Below are 20,522 nucleotides of genomic sequence, written 5' to 3' on the forward strand. Positions count from 1 at the left end.
GTGTGTGTGTGTGTGTGTGTGTATATACTACAATATGTAATATACTGTACAGTATATTATATACTATATATATATTTTTTTCTGGAAAGTAGGATGGATTCTGAACTTAACATAAAATTTGCATTGCCTAGATTATATTTTTTAAACCAAATTATACACATTTAAGCAAACAAAATACTTTCAATGTGAAGGTCAATTAAAAGAGAGGAGATAAAAATACTATATTCAAGTTATCACATTTGTACTTTGCTGGGCTGTGGTAGACACTGAATTTCACTAATGTAGTTGCACCCACACTCCCCTGTACATGATATTCTGGGAAACTTTAAACAAGAATAAGAACAAGATAGTCTTTTGCCTGGTGCCTTGGTATCAAAGAGTTTAAATTTTATAAATATCAATAGGCACCATTTTGGGGGGGTTTGAAGACTCTCTAAAAGACAGGACAACTCTAAAGCACAAAAAACTTAAATTTTATCTTTTAAAGATACTTTGGAAAGGACTACTAACAACTTGGTGGATCTAAAATTAAAACTGTACTTCTCTCTAGCTCATAACCCAACCTCAGTTGACCTCCTTTCTGAACCCTTGGACCTTGACTCTCTCCTCCTTCCTGCCTTCCTCTTCTTTTTCCTGCATCTTCAACAGAGCCTCTTCTCTTCACTTCCCCCTTTAAAATATCTTTCTCCCTGGACAGTATTCCTTCATTTTATCTTATAAGGTCTGTGAGTATATTGACCAGCCTCTGGCAGTTTTATAGCTCTAAACCATGGTCCAGATAAGATTTACATAATCTAGTTAATGACTTGCCAAACCTTTTTCAGAAAAGGAAGGCTCAAGTTCACTAAAAAATTTAGGATTGCCTTAGGAATTTATAGTCCTGGACTTCCTGATCTCTATCAATTTGTTTATCTATGTGTGAGGTTGAGATACGCCAAAACTTGGTTAGTAAAAACAAGATGAATTGCTTATCAAAATGATATTAAAAATATGGGACAATATTTATCTGTGGATACATATGTAAATAATATAAAAATAGGACAAGAACTCTTTGCAGGTATCCTTGAAGTCTTTCTTGTCCATATTCATTGATCAAAAATCCATCCTAGTGGATGAAATGTACAAATTACTGGAAACATACAACCTAGAAGACTGAATCATGAAGAAATAGAAATTTTGAATAGACCTATAACTATTAACAAGATTGAATCACTTATTAGAAACCTCCCAACAAAGAAAAACTCTGGACCAGATGGCTTCACTGGTGAATTTAACAAAGATTTGAAGAATTGGTACTAATCTTTCTCAAACTCTTCTAAAAATCTGATGAGGAATAAATACTTCCTAACAAAATTTATGAGGTCAGCTTGCCCTGGTATCAAAACCAGACAAGACATTTTAAGAAAAAAACAAAACAAAAACCTCAGACCAATATCCTTTATGAGACTTGATGTAAAAATCCTAACAAAATGCTAACAAACTGAATTCAAGAGCACATTTAAATGATTATACAACATAACCGAGTGGGATTTACCCCCAGAAAGCATACAAAGATGACTCAACATATGAAAGTCACTGTGATATACCATATTAACAGAATGAATAAAGAAAGACACATGATTACCTCAAATGATGTAGAAAAAACACTTGACAAAATTCAACACCACTCTATTATAAAAACACTCAAAAAACTAGGGATAGAAGGAAACTGCCGTAACACAATAAAGGCATGTATGAAAAATCCTCAGCTAACATTATAATCAACAGCGAGAGCTTTTCCCCTAAGATCAGGAAGACAAGGCTGTCAGCTTTTGCCACTTCTATTCAACATAATATTGGGATTTATAGCCAGAGCAATTAGACAAGAAAAAGAAATGAAGAACGTCCCAAATGAAAAAGAAGAAATAAAATTATCTCTGTTCACAGAAATGCAATCTTATATGTAGAAAACCTTAAAGATTCCTCCAAAAAACCTGTCAAAACTAATAAAAGAATTCGACAAAGTTGCAGAATACAAAACCAACATGTAAAAATTAGTTGTGTTTCTATACATTAAGCATGACAATCTTAAGAGGAAATTTTTTAAAAAGCAATACCATTTACAGTAGTTTAAAAAATACTTAAGAATAAGCTTAACCAAGAAGGTGGAAGACTTAAACACTGAAAACTACAAAAAGTTGATGAGAGAAATTAAAGAAGACACAAATAAATTGGATATCCCATTTCTACATATAAGATAGATCAGAAGATGATATTGTTAAGATGTCAATACTACCAATCTACAGATTCAATGAAATCTCTATCAAAATACCAACAATATTTTTTGCATAAATAGAAAATCTATCTCCAAGTTGCAAAGGAATCTCAAGGGACCCCAAATAGTCAAAACAATCTTGAAAAAGAACAAAGTTGGAGGTCTCACACTTCCTCATTTCAAAACTTACTATAAAGATACAATCAATACTACAAAGACACAATTAATAATCAAAACGGTGTGGTCCCAGTACAAAGACAGACATACAGACCAATGAAATAGAACAGAGAGCCCAGAAATGAAACTTTAAAAAATGACCAAATGATTTTCAACAAGGGTGTTAAGACCATTCAATGATGAAACGACCATCTTTTCAACAAATGGTGCTGGGAAAAGTAAATACCCACAAGTAAAAGAATGAAGTTGAACTCTTACCTTATACCATATACAAAAATTAATTCAACATGGACCAAAGACCTAAATGTAAAAGCTAAAACTATAAAATTCTTAGAAGAAACGTAAGGGTAAATCTTCATGACATTGGATTTGACAATAATTTATTGGTTATGACATCAAAGTTCAAGACAACAAAAGAAAAATAGATTTGTCATACTTCATCAAATTTAAAAGTGTTATGCATCAAAAGACTCTGTTGACTCTATAAAAAGGCATTCCTGTGAACAGAGATAATTTTATTTATGCAATTTTATATGCAGTCTCAGAGACCACTTAGCTACCACTAGGAATACTCTGCTTTCAACGGAAGTCAAGATTTGATAATTTCTCAGATCAGAAGATAAGATAGTAGACTATGCCTTCTCTTTAAATTATAAGAACTTGCTGACCACTTGGAAGATACTTTGGCTCAGAAAAAAGGAAAAAAATAGATCAAATTAATAGCTTTTCAGATTAGGCAATTAAGTAAAGTCAAAAACAAGGACATATCTATGTCTAGTCTACACAAAGATGACTGTCATTATTATAAGGAAAAGGGAAGTTGGAAGAACATTTGTTCTACTTTAGCTAGCAAGGATCAAAAGAAGAAAAGGACAAACATTGACATAAGAACCTCTCTCTGTGAAAGTACCTGCTCTGGTCAATCCATACGTGCCTTTAACACAAAAAAAGAGCTTTTCATGCGGTTGTAGAAAATGAAGTTTTCATATCTAATTGGTATTGGGGCTACATTACCTACCATAAATTCTACTATGTTTCTATCATTCCTTCCTAGGACTAACCAAACTGTTTTGGAAATAGACATTTCAAATACCTTTCAGACTCTCCCTTTGTCTTTGTCTTTTCTTTAATCAACACACTTTTTTGCTAACTTTGTATTTTTTCCACTCTGGTGCATTTGATGGGAGGAGATCCACTTTGTACATGGGATGCTAGTGCTAAATGTGGATTCAAAGCCTCTTTCTGGAACTCCCAGCAGAATCCCAGCCTATCATTTGATGATGGCACAGACTGACTATCTCATACCTGATGACGCCATGATCTACATTTCAGACCTTGAATCTGTCTTCAAGAGCCACTGGGGCAAGAAGAGTTTAGGTATGGGATTCATAGAGGAGGCTAACCCCCTAAAAGTCTTTATAAATCTGACTATGTCTTTCTTGAAACTGGCTAAAAATTCACTAAAAATGGTGGTTATTCCAGAAAATCAGGTCCATTGTACCCACATAACTCCAGAAAAGACTTGTTATTCCATATAGTAACTCTTACAATATCTTATTCATTCTATCCAAAAACTAAATGACTTGTATACCACTTTGTCCGAGATTTAAGGGCCATTAAGAAGATTGTGCTTCCTCACTTCCTGTAGTTCCCAACCTAATACCATTCTCTCTCCAATCCCAGAGACAGCTGCTTAATTTAGGTAATAGATCTATGCTCAGCAGTTTTTCATATACTCTTACACTCAGACTCCTAGTGTCTTTTTTTTATTCAATTGGGATAGTTATGCCCCAAGTAGAAATGCCACTTTAATTCTCATAATTATTTAACCATAGCATTAGTGTGGTAAGCAGAATATGACCTCCCAAAGATGTCCATGTACTAAACTCTGGAACCTGTGAATATGTTACGCTATATGGCAAAGGGGGATTAAAATAGCAGATGGAATTGAGTTCGATAATGCTATGTGAGGAAGGCTTGACTGCCATTGCAAGGCTGGAAGATGGAAGGAGGCCCCTAGGCAAGGAATGTGGGCAGCCTCTGGAAGGTGGAAAGGTAAGAAGGATTCTCTCCTGCAGAAGGGAAGACAGCCTGGCTGACACACTGCTTCTGGCGCAGTGAGACCCATTTGGAACTTCTGACCATGAGAAATGTCAGATAATAAAACTGTATTGTTTTAAGCCACCACATTTCTGGTAATTTGTTACAGGAGCCCTCGGAAACTAATATACTGACGATACTTGATTTCCTCTTTAAAACTCCACGCTTACACAATGTGTGGATGATCTTCCGTTATGTTCCTGAGAAAGCTTGACAAATTGATTCTCTGTATTTGTTGACAGTGGTAGCACAGAAATGACAGTTTCCAAGCATCTGTGTTTTCAGAACAAAGCACGTTTCCCGGGGTCTAGATTTGAGACTGTGATGTCATGCAAAATAGAAAGTCTCTTTCTCTTTAAAGGTTGAAAGCTATTTGTGATTTCCCCAGTTAATTGCTGGAAGTCAGCTTAGATAAAGGATTGCTTGGTCTCTTAGAATCAACAAGAATCAATGAGGATCCCTAGGCTCATAGGATCTCAATGTCCACTAGACATTTGATTCCTAGCTTTTATGAACCAATTGCCCTTTAATAGAATCTGATGAAAGTGGACACACATGAGTCTTTGCTCTAGAATGATTCATAAGAGACTATCTTCTGTCGCCTACATGGTGCCTCTTAACTCCGTGTACTCTTATGCTCCCCAATTACTATAAACCTTTCCTTCTATTTGCACATGGAAGCTTTAGAGGTTCTAATTCTAGAAGTCAGTGAAATCAGAGACATTAGTTTCCTAATCATATTACTTAGTTTAAGTAACTTAATGAAGGTCAAACAACTAATAAGTGAAAGAAATGAGCTGTGAAGCTAGGGAGTTTGACTCCAAAGCTCATCATTTTTATCTACTAGTTACTCAGCATCAAACAGCAAAACCCTATACAGAATTTGGGGGTTTTGTATTAGAATATGATCATATACATTATTACCTGAAATAATGAGCTTAGTCTTCAACTGGGACATTTTTGATTGCTTTTTTTAAATGGGAATTTTCAATGTAATTTTAATGGAGATAAATTTTATTTCTTTCTGCTCTACCAATATACCAGAAAAGCATATTAAGTTACATGTATGAAGTCATCACATCACATATATAACACAGTATCTCTAATGGCTCAATCTAATTTTTAATCATACAAATTTCAATCTCCACTAATGGAGTGACTTGATCTTGTTCCTATGTCTTACTTTTCCTATTTGTAGAATAGAAATAGAATTCTAAGGAGGCATATAACTTAAATTTTTTTTTATTTAAAAAAATACCATCCATTTAAAATTGACCTTTTTTGGGATGCTTAATTCTATGAATTTTGATGTAAAAATACAATTAGGATACAAAGGAGTTTCATCGCCCCCCCAAAACTCCATGCTATTCTCTCAGAGTCACACTCTCCTCCCACTTATCACCCTTGGCAACCTCAGATTGGTTCCCCATCACCACAGCTTGTCCTTTTGCATGTGTCATATAAATGGAATCTCCCAGGATGTAACTTTTTGAGATTGGCTTCTTTCACTCAGCATTGTATCTTTTTGGTATTTATTAATAGTTTGTTCCTTTTGATTGCTGGATAGTATTCCTTTGTGTGGATATACCCACTGAGGGACATTTGAGCTATTTGTGGCTTTTGGCAATTATGAGTAGAACTGCTATAAACATTTGTGAGCAGTTTTTGTGTAAACACAAGTTTTCATTTCTCTAGGGAAAATACCGAGGAGTGGGCCAAAGCATAATCAGTTTTCTCTCAAGGTATGAATTCCTAGAATGCAGGGGACAGTAGGCTTAGTTGACAGTCTTTGAAAGGATCCTATAACATGGTATGTATAAACAGAAGAAAATTCTAAATTTCTCGTGATGATTCTACTACAGGCCAATGAAGGAGGAATAAGCTTAGTGTGAACAGTAAAGTTATTGTACTTATTACATTCCTCTGGGTAAAGGGATTTTCAAACTTGGTCTCAAATGTGGTTGCCACAGCCAGACAGCAATGTCTCTTCTTGGCAAACTTTCTTTAACATAACGTACTACATGGAAGAGGGGCAGCACCAGTTAATTAAATATCATTTAGGACAACAGTGGGCTTAGAAGAAACATAGTGTACACACACACACACACACACATATACATATATATATATATATATGGGAAAACCAACATTTTTTTAAAGGTCAGTTTTGAGGACAATAAATATTAATTGGTTTAGATATTTTCTTATTCAGTTACTGACAGAAGAAAAGGCTTTATAAAAAGAGATGTGGATTATATCAATGAGAAGCAAAACTGATTTTTTTTCCCCTCAGAAAAGGTCTATTAGACATAAGATACAAGGATCAGTCACCTTCTCATTAACCTCTCAAAATGAATCTATTTCAGGACAGGCTTGAAAATGTTTTCTCTCTAAAAGCTACCATGCAGTCTTCACAGTTAATTGTTATTCTTATCAAAGAATGACCCACATTAACATTTAGCTTGAGGTCATTAGCATATTTATAAAAAAGGGGAGTGGAATAAGGATTCTTTCCTCTGACACTCTTTATTGTAGGGTGCTATAAAGGAAAGTTGTGAAAAAAATATGAAGTAAATATTATTAACCAATATTTCAGACTTATCTATAAATATCAAAATGCCTATACCCATCTTAGCCTTGAATTGACAGAGTACTGATTGAATTTTAATTGCATTTAGATACAAGATAGTTTGGGGTCACTATGCTTTCTTTCTAGATGTAAACAGTGTTAAAGTAGTTAATAAAGACCATTGGCTGAGGATAGAGGTCACAATATAATCTCTTCATTTAGGTACATTGAGATAAATGATTGCAGCAAAACACTCTCTTTGATTATCCCATGAGATTGTATTTTTTTTCTTTGACACCATGGTAGGCATTCTAATACTGTGAAAAATGAACTACTTAAAAGGAATCCAAATATGGGCCATGCTCAATGGTTTGGAAGTTATTAAAATGTTTGAGGTTTGAGTGAGCATGTGTCATGTGCAGATCATGAAGGTTTTGAAAACTCTTGTTTCAAAAATGACGTATTAAAAAGTTTTGTGTAATGTCAACAAATGACTTTTGGACTTCCGTGGCTTATTTTATTTTCAGGAAAAAGAGTTAAATTTTATTTGGATTTTATTTATTTATTTATTTATTTATTTATTTATTAGAAAGAGGGAGGGAGAGAGCACAAGGGCAGAGGAGCCAAGGAAGAGGGAGAGAGTCTTAAGCAGACTTTGGTGCTGAGCTTGGAGCCCAATGCAGGGCCTGATCCCATTACCCAGGCACCCTGGAATTTTTTTTTTTAAGTAGATTGTTTTATTAATTTGAAATCTGACACTTTGTGTTAGGATTGAGAAAGATGAAAAGCAAATCTAAGAGTTAATAGCCATGACGGATACAACCTATTTTTCATCAATGTTAAGGGACAGAGAATATTTTCTCAGAGTTTGAACAGTTTGCTGCAAATCATAACATCAAAAATTTTAATGTAACTTGGGGATAAAACCAGTATTATTTAGTCCTATGTTAGAATTAGAGAAAACCCTGGTCTGGTCCATTGGTCTGAACAACAGGAAAGAAGAACAGAATATGCGCATCTCATCTATTTAATTATATTTTTCAGGGCAACGTTTTGAAGGGGAGAGAAGATAGGAAATGTAGTAGAAAACTCCCAAAGTGTAAACTACTTTGCGAGAGTAAAGCATTTGGCAGTTTGATTAGTTGCTAGCATGACAATTTCCGGGATAAAGAAGTTAACCCTTTTCTACAGAATCATTATTTCCATCACCATTGTGTTTTCTTACTTGGAAAATCTAGTTGATTAAGAGTTATTCAATTATGAAAATATTTTTGCAAGAGAATAAGAAATAACAGCAATGCTTTAAAGACAGATTTGACTATTAGTATTACGGAAAAATTATGAAGAGTAGAAAGAGAGTCTCTGCCTTGAATAAACTTGCATATATTTAATTATTTTACCTTCCCTTTTTGCTCTAGCATTTTTGCAAAAGAGATTTCTCCTTTCACATACCTGGGATAAACATATTTATGCCAAACAAAAGATACACTGAACAATAACCTGAATTAACTGGATTTTTGGCATAAATTCCCTGTTAAACTAGGTATCCCAGAGCATTCAGCTTTTCTTGGGCATCTGAACACTTAGCTTTCTTTTCTTTGTCCCATACCTGTTTTCTGTTTTCTGAAGACATAGGTATTAAACTTAGGTGGTAGGGAAAAAAATCTGTGTGTCAATGGCTTTTCCAGGATAAATAGTAACTGCCGGTAGTGGTAATGAAGATGTTTTGAAGTCTGAAATAGTCACCTTAAAAACTATGTTAACACATATTAACATATTTTGGTTCAGAGTAAATATTTGCCTTTCTCTTTTTTTCCCCTATTGTTTTATTTCTTAGATTCTACATATAAGTGAAATCATATGGTATTTGTCTCTTTCTCTCAGACTGGCTTATTTTGCTTAGCATATTACTCTCTAGCTCTATCCACAGTGTTGCAAATGGCAGGATTTCATTCTTTTTGATGGCTAAATAATATTCTATATACCACATCTTCCTTATCTATTCAACAGTCACTGGACGTTTGGGTCCTTTCCATAATTTGGCTATTGTTGATAATGCTGCTTTAAACATCAGGGGACACAGATTCTTAACTATAGAGAGTAAACTGAGGGTTGCTGGGGGGGAGGTGGGTGGGAGCATGAGTTAAATGGGTGATGGGTATTAAGGAGGGCACTTGTGACAAGCACCAGGTATTAGATGTAAGTGATGAATCACTAAATTCTATACCTGAAACTAATATTACACTGTATGTTAATTAACTGGAATTTAAATAAAAACTTGGAAAAAATGATAAATAACAGAATCAAAAAAAAAAAAAGAGCAAGTAGAGTTGAGCATGGATGTTGGAAAGACATGCTGAGATTTGCTCTTCAGCTCTTCCACTCCCACCTTTCTGAATCTGGCTATGTTACTGATCCTTTCTGAATCTGTTTCCTTATTTATAAACTTTAGACAAAATACCAATCTCCTACAGTTGTGAAAAGTACACAAGGTATCACATGTAAAACCTTTAAATAACAGAGCCTGCCAGAGACTTAGTGTTTTATAAATATCAACTGTTATTATCTTTATTTTCAATTACATTCACTGGACATTGTTTCGTGTGGTTGAAATTGGGACAGTGCTTATCCAGTCAGATGATACGAGGGAAAAAAAGGGTGAGGTGGGAAAAATCCCTGTTTGCTCTTCTTTGCGGCAACCCTCTTTCTGCCCTACGTAGCCTGACAGTAAACTAGTGTCAGATAAATGGAATTTGTGTTTCTAATCCATCCAGGGACAATGGCAATCCAGAATAGAAATGAAGGAAATGAAGAATGGCTTCATGGAGTGGAACACTTGGAAATTCACAGAATTTATGGTGAAAATATTTAGCCATGTTAATGAAATAAAGTCACAAAATAAAGGGAGTTACCAGGTCTTGATATATTTCCTTATGTGGTAGATAACATAAGTCCCTTGTTTTCCTTCTCCTTTAGTACTTAGTCTCGCTTAGATTTCAACAAAGCCGAAAGAAGAAATGATATTTAAAGCAGGCCACTGGTTATGTGTTAGTCATTAAATTTTTGTTGAGGAGGTGCTTGAAATAGTTGATGGGCGTGAGTCATGTGTTGGCTTTTTCAGGTTCCCAGATTACTGATGTAAGGGCCAAGGGCAGCCACCCAAGATGGGACACTCTGGCACGAAGATTATTCTGAGCTAAAGGCAATTGAGACTGTGCAGGCTGAAGAGAAACTTTTGCCCCTCCCTTAACTACATAGAGGAATCCAAATTGGAGGTTTTTCCCAGAATAAAGATTATTAGTAGAGATAAATTTAATCTGAGTGACCCATCTGTATGGCAGGGCAAACATCTGATTATCAAACATCTGCTTTTCTTCTTATCGCTCCTGTGAAGTACATTCCTTTCCTCTGATGTCCCAGATCCCTACCCCCTTCCCCTTAGTTCAGAGTGACATATAGACCTCATTTTGCCTGACTGTCTTTGGAATATCCACGTCTGTGTGGATTCCTCATAGGCACAGTATTAAATTTGATTTTCTCCTGTTAATCTGTCACATGTCAATTTGATTTTAGTCCAGCGAGAAGGACCTTGAAGAGGACAGGAATTCTTGCTCCCCAACACTGAGCACACCTCAAAATGACCCTCACCTGGTAGAATTCTAGTGTAATACCCAGAGCAACAGTGATGATTTGGTTGAGCCTCTCGTATGCGGCCGCCACAACAAACCGCAGTTGAATTCAAAACGAACGGGATATACTTCTCTTCACAGCAGTGGTGCCCAGGCTGGGGGTCATAGAGAACTCCATTACAACAAACCTGAAGGTGGGAATTGGGGTTAAAGAAATATTAGTTTAATTAAAGTACTATACCGTCATATCTCATGTGATACAATTATATTCTAATAAGCCTTGACCTGAGACCAAATGTGGTATATTATTGATAAAAATTCAAAAGTTTGAAAAATGCATTTTCCCAGAATCATTTAAATTCTATATATGCTATTTGATACAATGTAGCTTTTTTAGACTTCAATCATGCTTTGTGCTCTGTTATCACATTCTATAAATATGAATTCTCTTTTGAATGTCAGTGCTCCCAATGTAAAGAAAGTTTAGAATTGTAAATTAAAAAATGCCTTCATATATATGTTTTTATTTTAATCACTGTTTAATTTGAAAACACAATTATGGAAACCTATCTCTTATTGGTCTTTCTTTTTTTATAATAAATAGCATTTTCCTTATAATTTATATGATCACTTATTTATGAACCCAATCTTCAGACAAGGCAATCTCAACAGAGTCTAACATTTACATATATATGTATAATACATATATATGTATATGTCATAGGCCACCGTATTTTAAAAAAAGAAATTTATATGGAAATTAATTTTGAAAAGCCCTTTTAACAATGTGTTTTTTTCCAGGAGCTGTAGAAGAAATTATGTGCTTGAACAATCAAATAATTATTTGCATGCTCACTTGAGGTCTGAGAGACTGACACTCTNATTTATATGATCACTTATTTATGAACCCAATCTTCAGACAAGGCAATCTCAACAGAGTCTAACATTTACATACATATGTATAATACATATATATGTATATGTCATAGGCCACCGTATTTTAAAAAAAGAAATTTATATGGAAATTAATTTTGAAAAGCCCTTTTAACAATGTGTTTTTTTCCAGGAGCTGTAGAAGAAATTATGTGCTTGAACAATCAAATAATTATTTGCATGCTCACTTGAGGTCTGAGAGACTGACACTCTGTATATATAACAAATCAAATGCTAAATAGTTACTGAAATGTAGCTTCAGAACCTACACTTGGCATAAGTCATGTTAATTAGCTAGAAGCTTCCTGTGGCAGGCAAAATCAACCACTACTTAGAGGTGTTACTCTTTTTCCATTTTGCGCATTGCTATTTCTAGTTTGCACCAGCTTGTGAATCAAGCTCAATATAAGGTGGTAGAACATGGACTAAGTCTTCAAAAGCACCACTAGTATAGTACTTCATTTTCCAAAAACTTTTAAAGAACAAAGAAATAGGGCTCCTAAATTCAAAGTATACCCCTGCAGTTTCTCAGGTAGCCACGCTAAACCAACTGTAATAAATTTCCTTTTCTGTATTTAGTTATTAGCAGTGGGGATTCAAAATTAGTCTAATGCCAAAGATAAACTGGGTGATCCTTCTCTTTGATGCTATACTCTGTGTGAACAGAAAATTTTGAAATTATGCCCCATGTTTAAGACTTAAGCAAAAAATTGTTATGTGTTTATTTGGGATTTAAGGAGGTTGGTCGTTTTTTTTTTTTAAGATTTTATTTATTCATTCGACAGAGAGAGAGACAGCCAGCAAGAGAGGGAACACAAGCAGGGGGAGTGGGAGAGGAAGAGGCAGGCTCATAACGGAGGAGCCTGATGTGGGGCTCAATCCCAGAATGCCGAGATCACGCCCTGAGCCGAAGGCAGAAGCTTAATGACTGAGCCACCCAGGCACCCCGAGGCTGGTCATTTTTGACCAGGGTAAAACAATGCATACCTTTCTCTTGTTTTATGACAGAGACCGACCTAAAATCTTGCTCTTTGTTGTGTGGTCTTAAAGCATTTGTTAAAGTCCAATTCTCATAAAGTACATTTCTAGACACTGAAGCACAACTAGCCTTTTTCTTTGGCAATGTTCTCTATCATTTTCTTGTGGAATTTTCACTGGAATGTTTATTTAGTGTTGGCCCATTAGAACTGGTTCGCTCCCATCCTTCCGTTGCCATTCTTAGGCTCTGTTAGCCACATGAAACTTACGAATTTTTTCTCATGCCCTTTGGTTTAGATCATTAGTGGGTCCCTAAAGGGACATGTTCAAGCAATTATTTCTCTTGGGAGGTCTCCACATAAACAGAATATTTCTTAATCTTCTAATTCCGTTTTCAAGTTAGCTGCCTTAGAAAACATACATGGAAATTTAAATAACTTGAGTTGATAAATGTGTACTTAATATCTGAATAGACTTTTCCTTGTTCTGTAGTTTCCCAAAGCAAGACTGTAATCTCGTGATTCTCAAAATATGGTTCCTGGAACAGATGCAGAGGCATCACCTGGGAACATGTTAGAAATTTTCACACCCCACCCAAGATTTACCAAATCAGGGTTTCTGGGGGTGAGACCTGCAATCTTCAGTTTAACGAGTGTTCCAGTTCTGACGTTCACTGGGGTTTGAATACATGGTAAATTTTGTGTATGTATTTCGGGTCCTCCTGACATCTGTGGTGATTTAGTCAAAAAATTCTTAGTCCCTTTTCTTTTTCCAACCTCTTACCCAAGAAGTACATATTCATAGTTAACTCTAAACAGAAATTTACAAACGATTGCTTTCTCTTGAGATTTTAATTGACTTCCTTTATTCTCCTTAACTGTCAATACCTGTGTGTGTGTCCTTCATCTTTAAAATAAAAATAAGCCTTTGCTTAATCCATCAAAGATTTCTTTCTTTCTCCTAGAGAACATTTTTTTTTTAAAGGTTTTATTTACTTATTTGACAGAGATAGAGACAGCCAGCTAGAGAGGGAACACAAGCAGGGGGAGTGGGAGAGGAAGAAGCAGGCTTCCAGCAGAGGAGCCCGATGTGGGGCTCGATCCCATAATGCCGGGATCACGCCCTGAGCCGAAGGCAGACGCTTAACCGCTGTGCCACCCAGGCGCCCCTTAGAGAACATTTTTAATGGGTAAATTTATTCTAGTATTTTTCCCTTCAAAAATCCTAAATTTAATTTTATTTTACGGAGGTATGTTTATCAGATAGTGTACATTTAATGGCCAGAAATAATGTAAAACTTAAGCATAATGGCAATTCTGGAGCCTAGGTGTCCAAAAAAATGTGTAGTTAGTAACTGTTAGTTTTATAACATTTCTTAGATGATAGCCACTGCTTGGCCAGTGTCAGCTGTAATAATTTGTATTTTGATCCGTATTGCTTCAACAACTCACTCTCTTAATTACTGTGTCTTTTTGCAGTGAATCTTTTGAATTTAGTAACAGCTTTAGTCATTAAATGTGCGATGTTGTTGTTGACAAATAGGAACATTATTTCGTTAGATGAAATCCTACCTTCAAAGTAAGGATTTTCTGCATCATTTGTCAATAAAAGCCATTTACAAACTCCTCTGTCTGGCTGTGTTATTGAGCTGATTCTTAAACTGCAACTAATATGAACATTAATCTGCAAATGGCTATAATTTTAAAATATTTCTGACAAACCATGGAAGGTCCTGCTCACAGTTACTCATCAGTGTCGTGTAAACAAACAGCCACTTGTCGCTGAATGGATTTGTTGTAAGGAAAATTCAAGTCATTCAATCAAATACAAATTCAGGAGTTCCTTACCATTTCAATAAACTAATATTTCCTGTGAAGATGATGAAAAATGAGACGGCTAAGATGCTCATTGAGGATGAGAGGGTTTTTATAAGCATCCTTTCTTTTCCACGGGGTCTTCCTGATAGACTAGTGGAAAAATTGATCTTGACAAACCATGGCTTAAGAAGCAAGTGATTTTACCTGGAGTGTTTAGTGAGAAAAACATATTTCACTGACTCATATGAAAAGATGTACCTTAGCTTCAGGAGAATAGCACCTGTGTCCACAGATAGTTTTAGGTTTTTGACACTTCACTGCCTTGCAGAGCTCACCACTGTGGTCCTTCCTTAACTTCTGGGTTTTAGGGCATGGATGCCATCTTGTACGTAAGACATCATATCCAAGAATGATGCCATTTGGCTTCCCTGGAGACATCCAATCAACTTGAAGGGATCTGCAATGGATAGAATAATCAATACTTCTGAAAAGACAACATTTAACATCACTGCTCTCAGCCTCATGTACTTACACTTAATCTCTCAGATTGGTCAAAAGGTCCATTTGGTTAACAACTTCTTAATTAAGAAGCTGAAGCAAAAGAATATATATACTAATATATGTCTGCTCATAGATGCTACTACCATACAATATGTTTAGAGAATCAATGAAAACCACGTAAGCCTTTGGGAGGATAACACATGACAAGAGTCCAGTGATCTCCCACTTTAAATTACAGAGACGAGAAGAGAGTGCCATTGTTTTGGCTAATCAGGAAAATCAACAGAAAACTTTGGTGGGATAAGGAAAAGTAAGACACAAGTAATATAATGTGGTAAATAAGGTGGAAATTAGAACATGTGGCAGACCTCATCTCTACTTAAAATCACCTTCTCTTTTGCCTTCCCTTCCCAGATCACACATAGCTGCTCATAGATATGCAGCCAGACAATCACAGTGGGAGCCTCTGAAGGGTCCTAGGCAATTTCAGCTTTCTTGGCACAGCCATCACCTGCCCCCACTTTCTTTCATGATAAACATGATGTCTGCAACTTCAGCAATCATCTTGCAGCCACATGAGAAAGATCATAAGAATCATCATGAGAGGCCACCATGTTATTTGGTAAAACTGAACCAATGCAGCAACAATTTACAATCTCTAGAACTATTTACTTAAGCCTCTGTTGTTGGGTGTCTTGTTACTTGTAGCCAGAATAAATGCCCAAATTGATAAAATCATGTTATCAGTGGATAATAATTATAATAATAAATATTAATAATATTAATATACTATGTAGTATAATATAATATATATAATATACTATTATAAATTATATTGAGTGATAAACTGGATATAAAATCCCCCCAAATACACTTTACTTTGACACATCTTAATTTTTGACTGACATAAACAGATTTTTTTCTCCAATAATTCTTTTTTTTTAAGATTATTTATTTATTTACTTGAGACAGAGAATGAGAAAGAGTGCATGAGACCTACATGGGGCTGGATCCCAGGACCCTGAGATCATGACCTGAGCTGAAGGCAGAAGCTTAACCTATGGAGCCACCCAGGAATCTCTTTAATTATTCTTTAAATATCATAGTTGGACATGTTTTATGGTAAGAAATATAGGAATTGGAAATTGCCATAACAAATATCTTTACATCATCATATTCTCGGGGGTGCATGATTCTTCAAAGTCGAGCAACAATTTCATTCTAAATATGAGTATATTTTTCAGGGGGGAGTTTGGTAAACAATAAGGGCATAATATTGACCAAAACTTTATTGCACTTTCAATGATCTATTAGTATTTCATTTGTTGAAATAAATGAAATCATAACATCAAGCTGTCCACTAAGAATCAACCCTGAATAAAATGATTTACCCTCAGGTTAATGGTATAGAACTTTAATTCTGCACTTAAGAATACTTGCCAGAATGATGCAGCCTAGATGACACACCCATACTATCTTTAGCATTTTTAAAATAGGCTCTACAAGCAGAAGTTAAAAATTTTAATAAAGCCCCAGAGATTTGGATATGACATACTCTTGCAATTTAGCATGGCAAAGAAAGCCTACTATTTGCAAAATACTAGGTAAATGTAAAATAATAATTATTTTTATTCTCATTATTTTCAAAAAAAGTGGTGGAACTTTGACATTCAAGAAATTCTATTTTTATAATTCTAAAATTTCCAACTACAACAATTAACCAATTACAAATAGTTATAGGGCACTTTTATGTAGAAAGCATTCCAGTAGGTACTTTGGACAAGAGCAAGCACACATAAGCTTAGTTCCTATACTTTAAAGCTCTTACAATAAAAATCTTACAATGACTTATGTGACCACTTTTCTGCCATTGTGTTAAATGGTATTTTTGTTATAACTTTCATTTTAAGAAGAAATATATCTTTACAGGCAAAATTACTGAACCCTATCAGAATTCCAAGTGACATCATATATTAGGAATTCAATTAAGCCCAAACATTTACATTAAAAAGCAGCAGTCAAGATAAACCTTGACATTTTAATAGACTGCTAAAAAAAAAAGAAAACTATTATTTCATTTTCTTGGGGGTACAAACATAACACATTCACTAATAAGACTCTGTAGATAGGAAATTAATGTCACCTACAAGAGAACAGTTTCATTGGTGACTTGTATAGTCACCATTATTATTCTAAGGTCTTTATCCAACTCTCAAAATTAATTCCACATTTTCCAGATACCTCTTTTGTATTCACTGCATAATCAACTACAGGAAAGACTACATTTAAGTGACATTCAAGGGTCTGACTTTTCCGCAAAAGCCAGTGAATTAGTAAAGTCTAGAAAACACCACGTAGAATACCGCACCATTGTAACTTCTTCTTCTAGCAGAAAATAGGTGTAAAGTGAGACTGCTTATATTTTTAGTGATAACATGAACAGTTTTGCTTTTGAGGATCTGAGTCAGGTACATGAAGGTAAGCAATCAAAGAATAGTAACGAGTTTAACACCTATACATCTCTCATTAGAACCAAAGAATGACACTGAAAAACCTTTTGGTTGCTGNGAAGGTAAGCAATCAAAGAATAGTAACGAGTTTAACACCTATACATCTCTCATTAGAACCAAAGAGAATGACGCTGAAAAACCTTTTGGTTGCTGATTTGAAACAAAAGACATCTCTGAGAAATACCACCATTATTAACTGGATTGATGGTTTCATTCCTTTGATGTTTAAGAATAAAATAGAAGAAACATTCTTATACCATAGGAATGAATGTTAAATATTAGGGAAACAAGCTGAAACTTTTTGGTATAGATTAGTAAAGGCTGTATGCTCATGTAGAAAAATAACANTTTAAGAATAAAATAGAAGAAACATTCTTATACCATAGGAATGAATGTTAAATATTAGGGAAACAAGCTGAAGTTTTTGGGATAGATTAGTAAAGGCTGTATGCTCATGTAGAAAAATAAACCAACTATAAGTCCTTGAATGGATTTTTTTTGNATGGATTTTTTTTTGGTAGATTTGTTCATAAAATCATGATTGGAGTTTATTTAATTCCCAGAACACTAGGGACTAAAATTTAAGCTACCTTAATAAAGTTTCTGATGAAAACCACTATATCTACACATACTTTGATACATGGATTCATTGATTGTTCAGACATTTTAGTTGGAGGTTGTGGATCAAAATATGTGTTGGTGTATTACATTTACATGCTTCATATATGCATGTTTTATATCACCTGTTACCAAGGACACATATTTTGTCTTTTGATTTTTCACCTATTAGAAGTTATGCTAAACATTCTTTTTTTTTTTTAAAGAATTTATTTATTTATTCGACAGAGATAGAGACAGCCAGCTAGAGAGGGAACACAAGCAGGGGGAGTGGGAGAGGAAGAAGCAGGCTCATAGCGGAAGAGCCTGATGTAGGGCTCGATCCCATAATGCCGGGATCACGCCCTGAGCCGAAGGCAGACACTTAACCGCTGTGCCACCCAGGCGCCCCAGAAGTTATGCTAAACATTCTAATACATAATTAAATATTCAGTGACTTGATTTGAGAGATGAGAGTCATTATTTTCATCATACAACATTTATTTAATCCTATATTAAAGTTACCTGATCGTTTATGATAGCCATAATCTGGAAGAACTTGAGTGTTACATAAATAATTGACAAAAATGACCAAGTTGAAAAAAAAAAAAAGATCTTTGTAAACATGATCAGGGAATCCAGATCCACAATCTGGATCGATATCTTAAGGTATATGAAGATTTTTTTTTTTTTGGCTCAAACAAGAACATTTTGACAAAATGGTAATAAAATATTAGAATAAAATGTTAAACAGTGCCAGTGGGAACCCTAATTCTTCATAAAAATTCTGTCTGACCTGTAACATGTTAATATTCACCTGTATAAGAGTAGGTAATAAAGAAATGTTTTTTCCCATACTCCTTTTTATCCTCAATGTTATATTGTACTTCCCAAAGTAAGAATTGAAGGCTATCATTATTGTGGTGCTGGCTACCATAGTATATAGTAGTCACAGAAGTAGAATAGTAAATCTACTAACAATGTGACATAATTAAAAAAAAAAACCTCCAACTAAAATGTCTGAACAATCAATGAATCCATGTATCAAAGTATGTGTAGATATAGTGGTTTTCATCAGAAACTTTATTAAGGTAGCTTAAATTTTATTCCCTAGTGTTCTGGGAATTAAATAAACTCCAATCATGATTTTATGAACAAATCTACCAAAAAAAAATCCATTCAAGGACTTATAGTTGGTTTATTTTTCTACATAAGCATACAGCCTTTACTAATCTATACCAAAAAGCTTCAGCTTGTTTCCCTAATATTTAACGNGAAACTTTTGCCCCTCCCTTAACTACATAGAGGAATCCAAATTGGAGGTTTTTCCCAGAATAAAGATTATTAGTAGAGATAAATTTAATCTGAGTGACCCATCTGTATGGCAGGGCAAACATCTGATTATCAAACATCTGCTTTTCTTCTTATCGCTCCTGTGAAGTACATTCCTTTCCTCTGATGTCCCAGATCCCTACCCCCTTCCCCTTAGTTCAGAGTGACATATAGACCTCATTTTGCCTGACTGTCTTTGGAATATCCATGTCTGTGTGGATTCCTCATAGGCACAGTATTAAATTTGATTTTCTCCTGTTAATCTGTCACATGTCAATTTGATTTTAGTCCAGCGAGAAGGACCTTGAAGAGGACAGGAATTCTTGCTCCCCAACACTGAGCACACCTCAAAATGACCCTCACCTGGTAGAATTCTAGTGTAATACCCAGAGCAACAGTGATGATTTGGTTGAGCCTCTCGTATGCGGCCGCCACAACAAACCGCAGTTGAATTCAAAACGAACGGGATATACTTCTCTTCACAGCAGTGGTGCCCAGGCTGGGGGTCATAGAGAACTCCATTACAACAAACCTGAAGGTGGGAATTGGGGTTAAAGAAATATTAGTTTAATTAAAGTACTATACCGTCATATCTCATGTGATACAATTATATTCTAATAAGCCTTGACCTGAGACCAAATGTGGTATATTATTGATAAAAATTCAAAAGTTTGAAAAATGCATTTTCCCAGAATCATTTAAATTCTATATATGCTATTTGATACAATGTAGCTTTTTTAGACTTCAATCATGCTTTGTGCTCTGTTATCACATTCTATAAATATGAATTCTCTTTTGAATGTCAGTGCTCCCAATGTAAAGAAAGTTTAGAATTGTAAATTAAAAAATGCCTTCATATATATGTTTTTATTTTAATCACTGTTTAATTTGAAAACACAATTATGGAAACTTATCTCTTATTGGTCTTTCTTTTTTTTTAATAAATAGCATTTTCCTTATAATTTATATGATCACTTATTTATGAACCCAATCTTCAGACAAGGCAATCTCAACAGAGTCTAACATTTACATATATATGTATAATACATATATATGTATATGTCATAGGCCACCGTATTTTAAAAAAAGAAATTTATATGGAAATTAATTTTGAAAAGCCCTTTT

At 34.7% G+C, this 20,522-nt stretch overlaps 1 protein-coding gene across 1 annotated transcript in view; it reads right to left on the reverse strand.

Moving 5' to 3' along the window:
- Window positions 1-20,522, reverse strand: part of USH2A (usherin) — a 729,748-nt gene that overhangs the window by 188,813 nt on the left and 520,413 nt on the right. The window contains exon 39 of the mRNA XM_034667668.1: window positions 19,761-19,929. Coding sequence (XP_034523559.1) covers window positions 19,761-19,929 — 169 coding nt within the window. The remainder of the gene's footprint in view (window positions 1-19,760; window positions 19,930-20,522) is intronic.

This window comes from Ailuropoda melanoleuca, chromosome 8, assembly GCF_002007445.2.
Source record: "Ailuropoda melanoleuca isolate Jingjing chromosome 8, ASM200744v2, whole genome shotgun sequence".
Classification (NCBI taxonomy): Eukaryota; Metazoa; Chordata; class Mammalia; order Carnivora; family Ursidae; genus Ailuropoda; species Ailuropoda melanoleuca.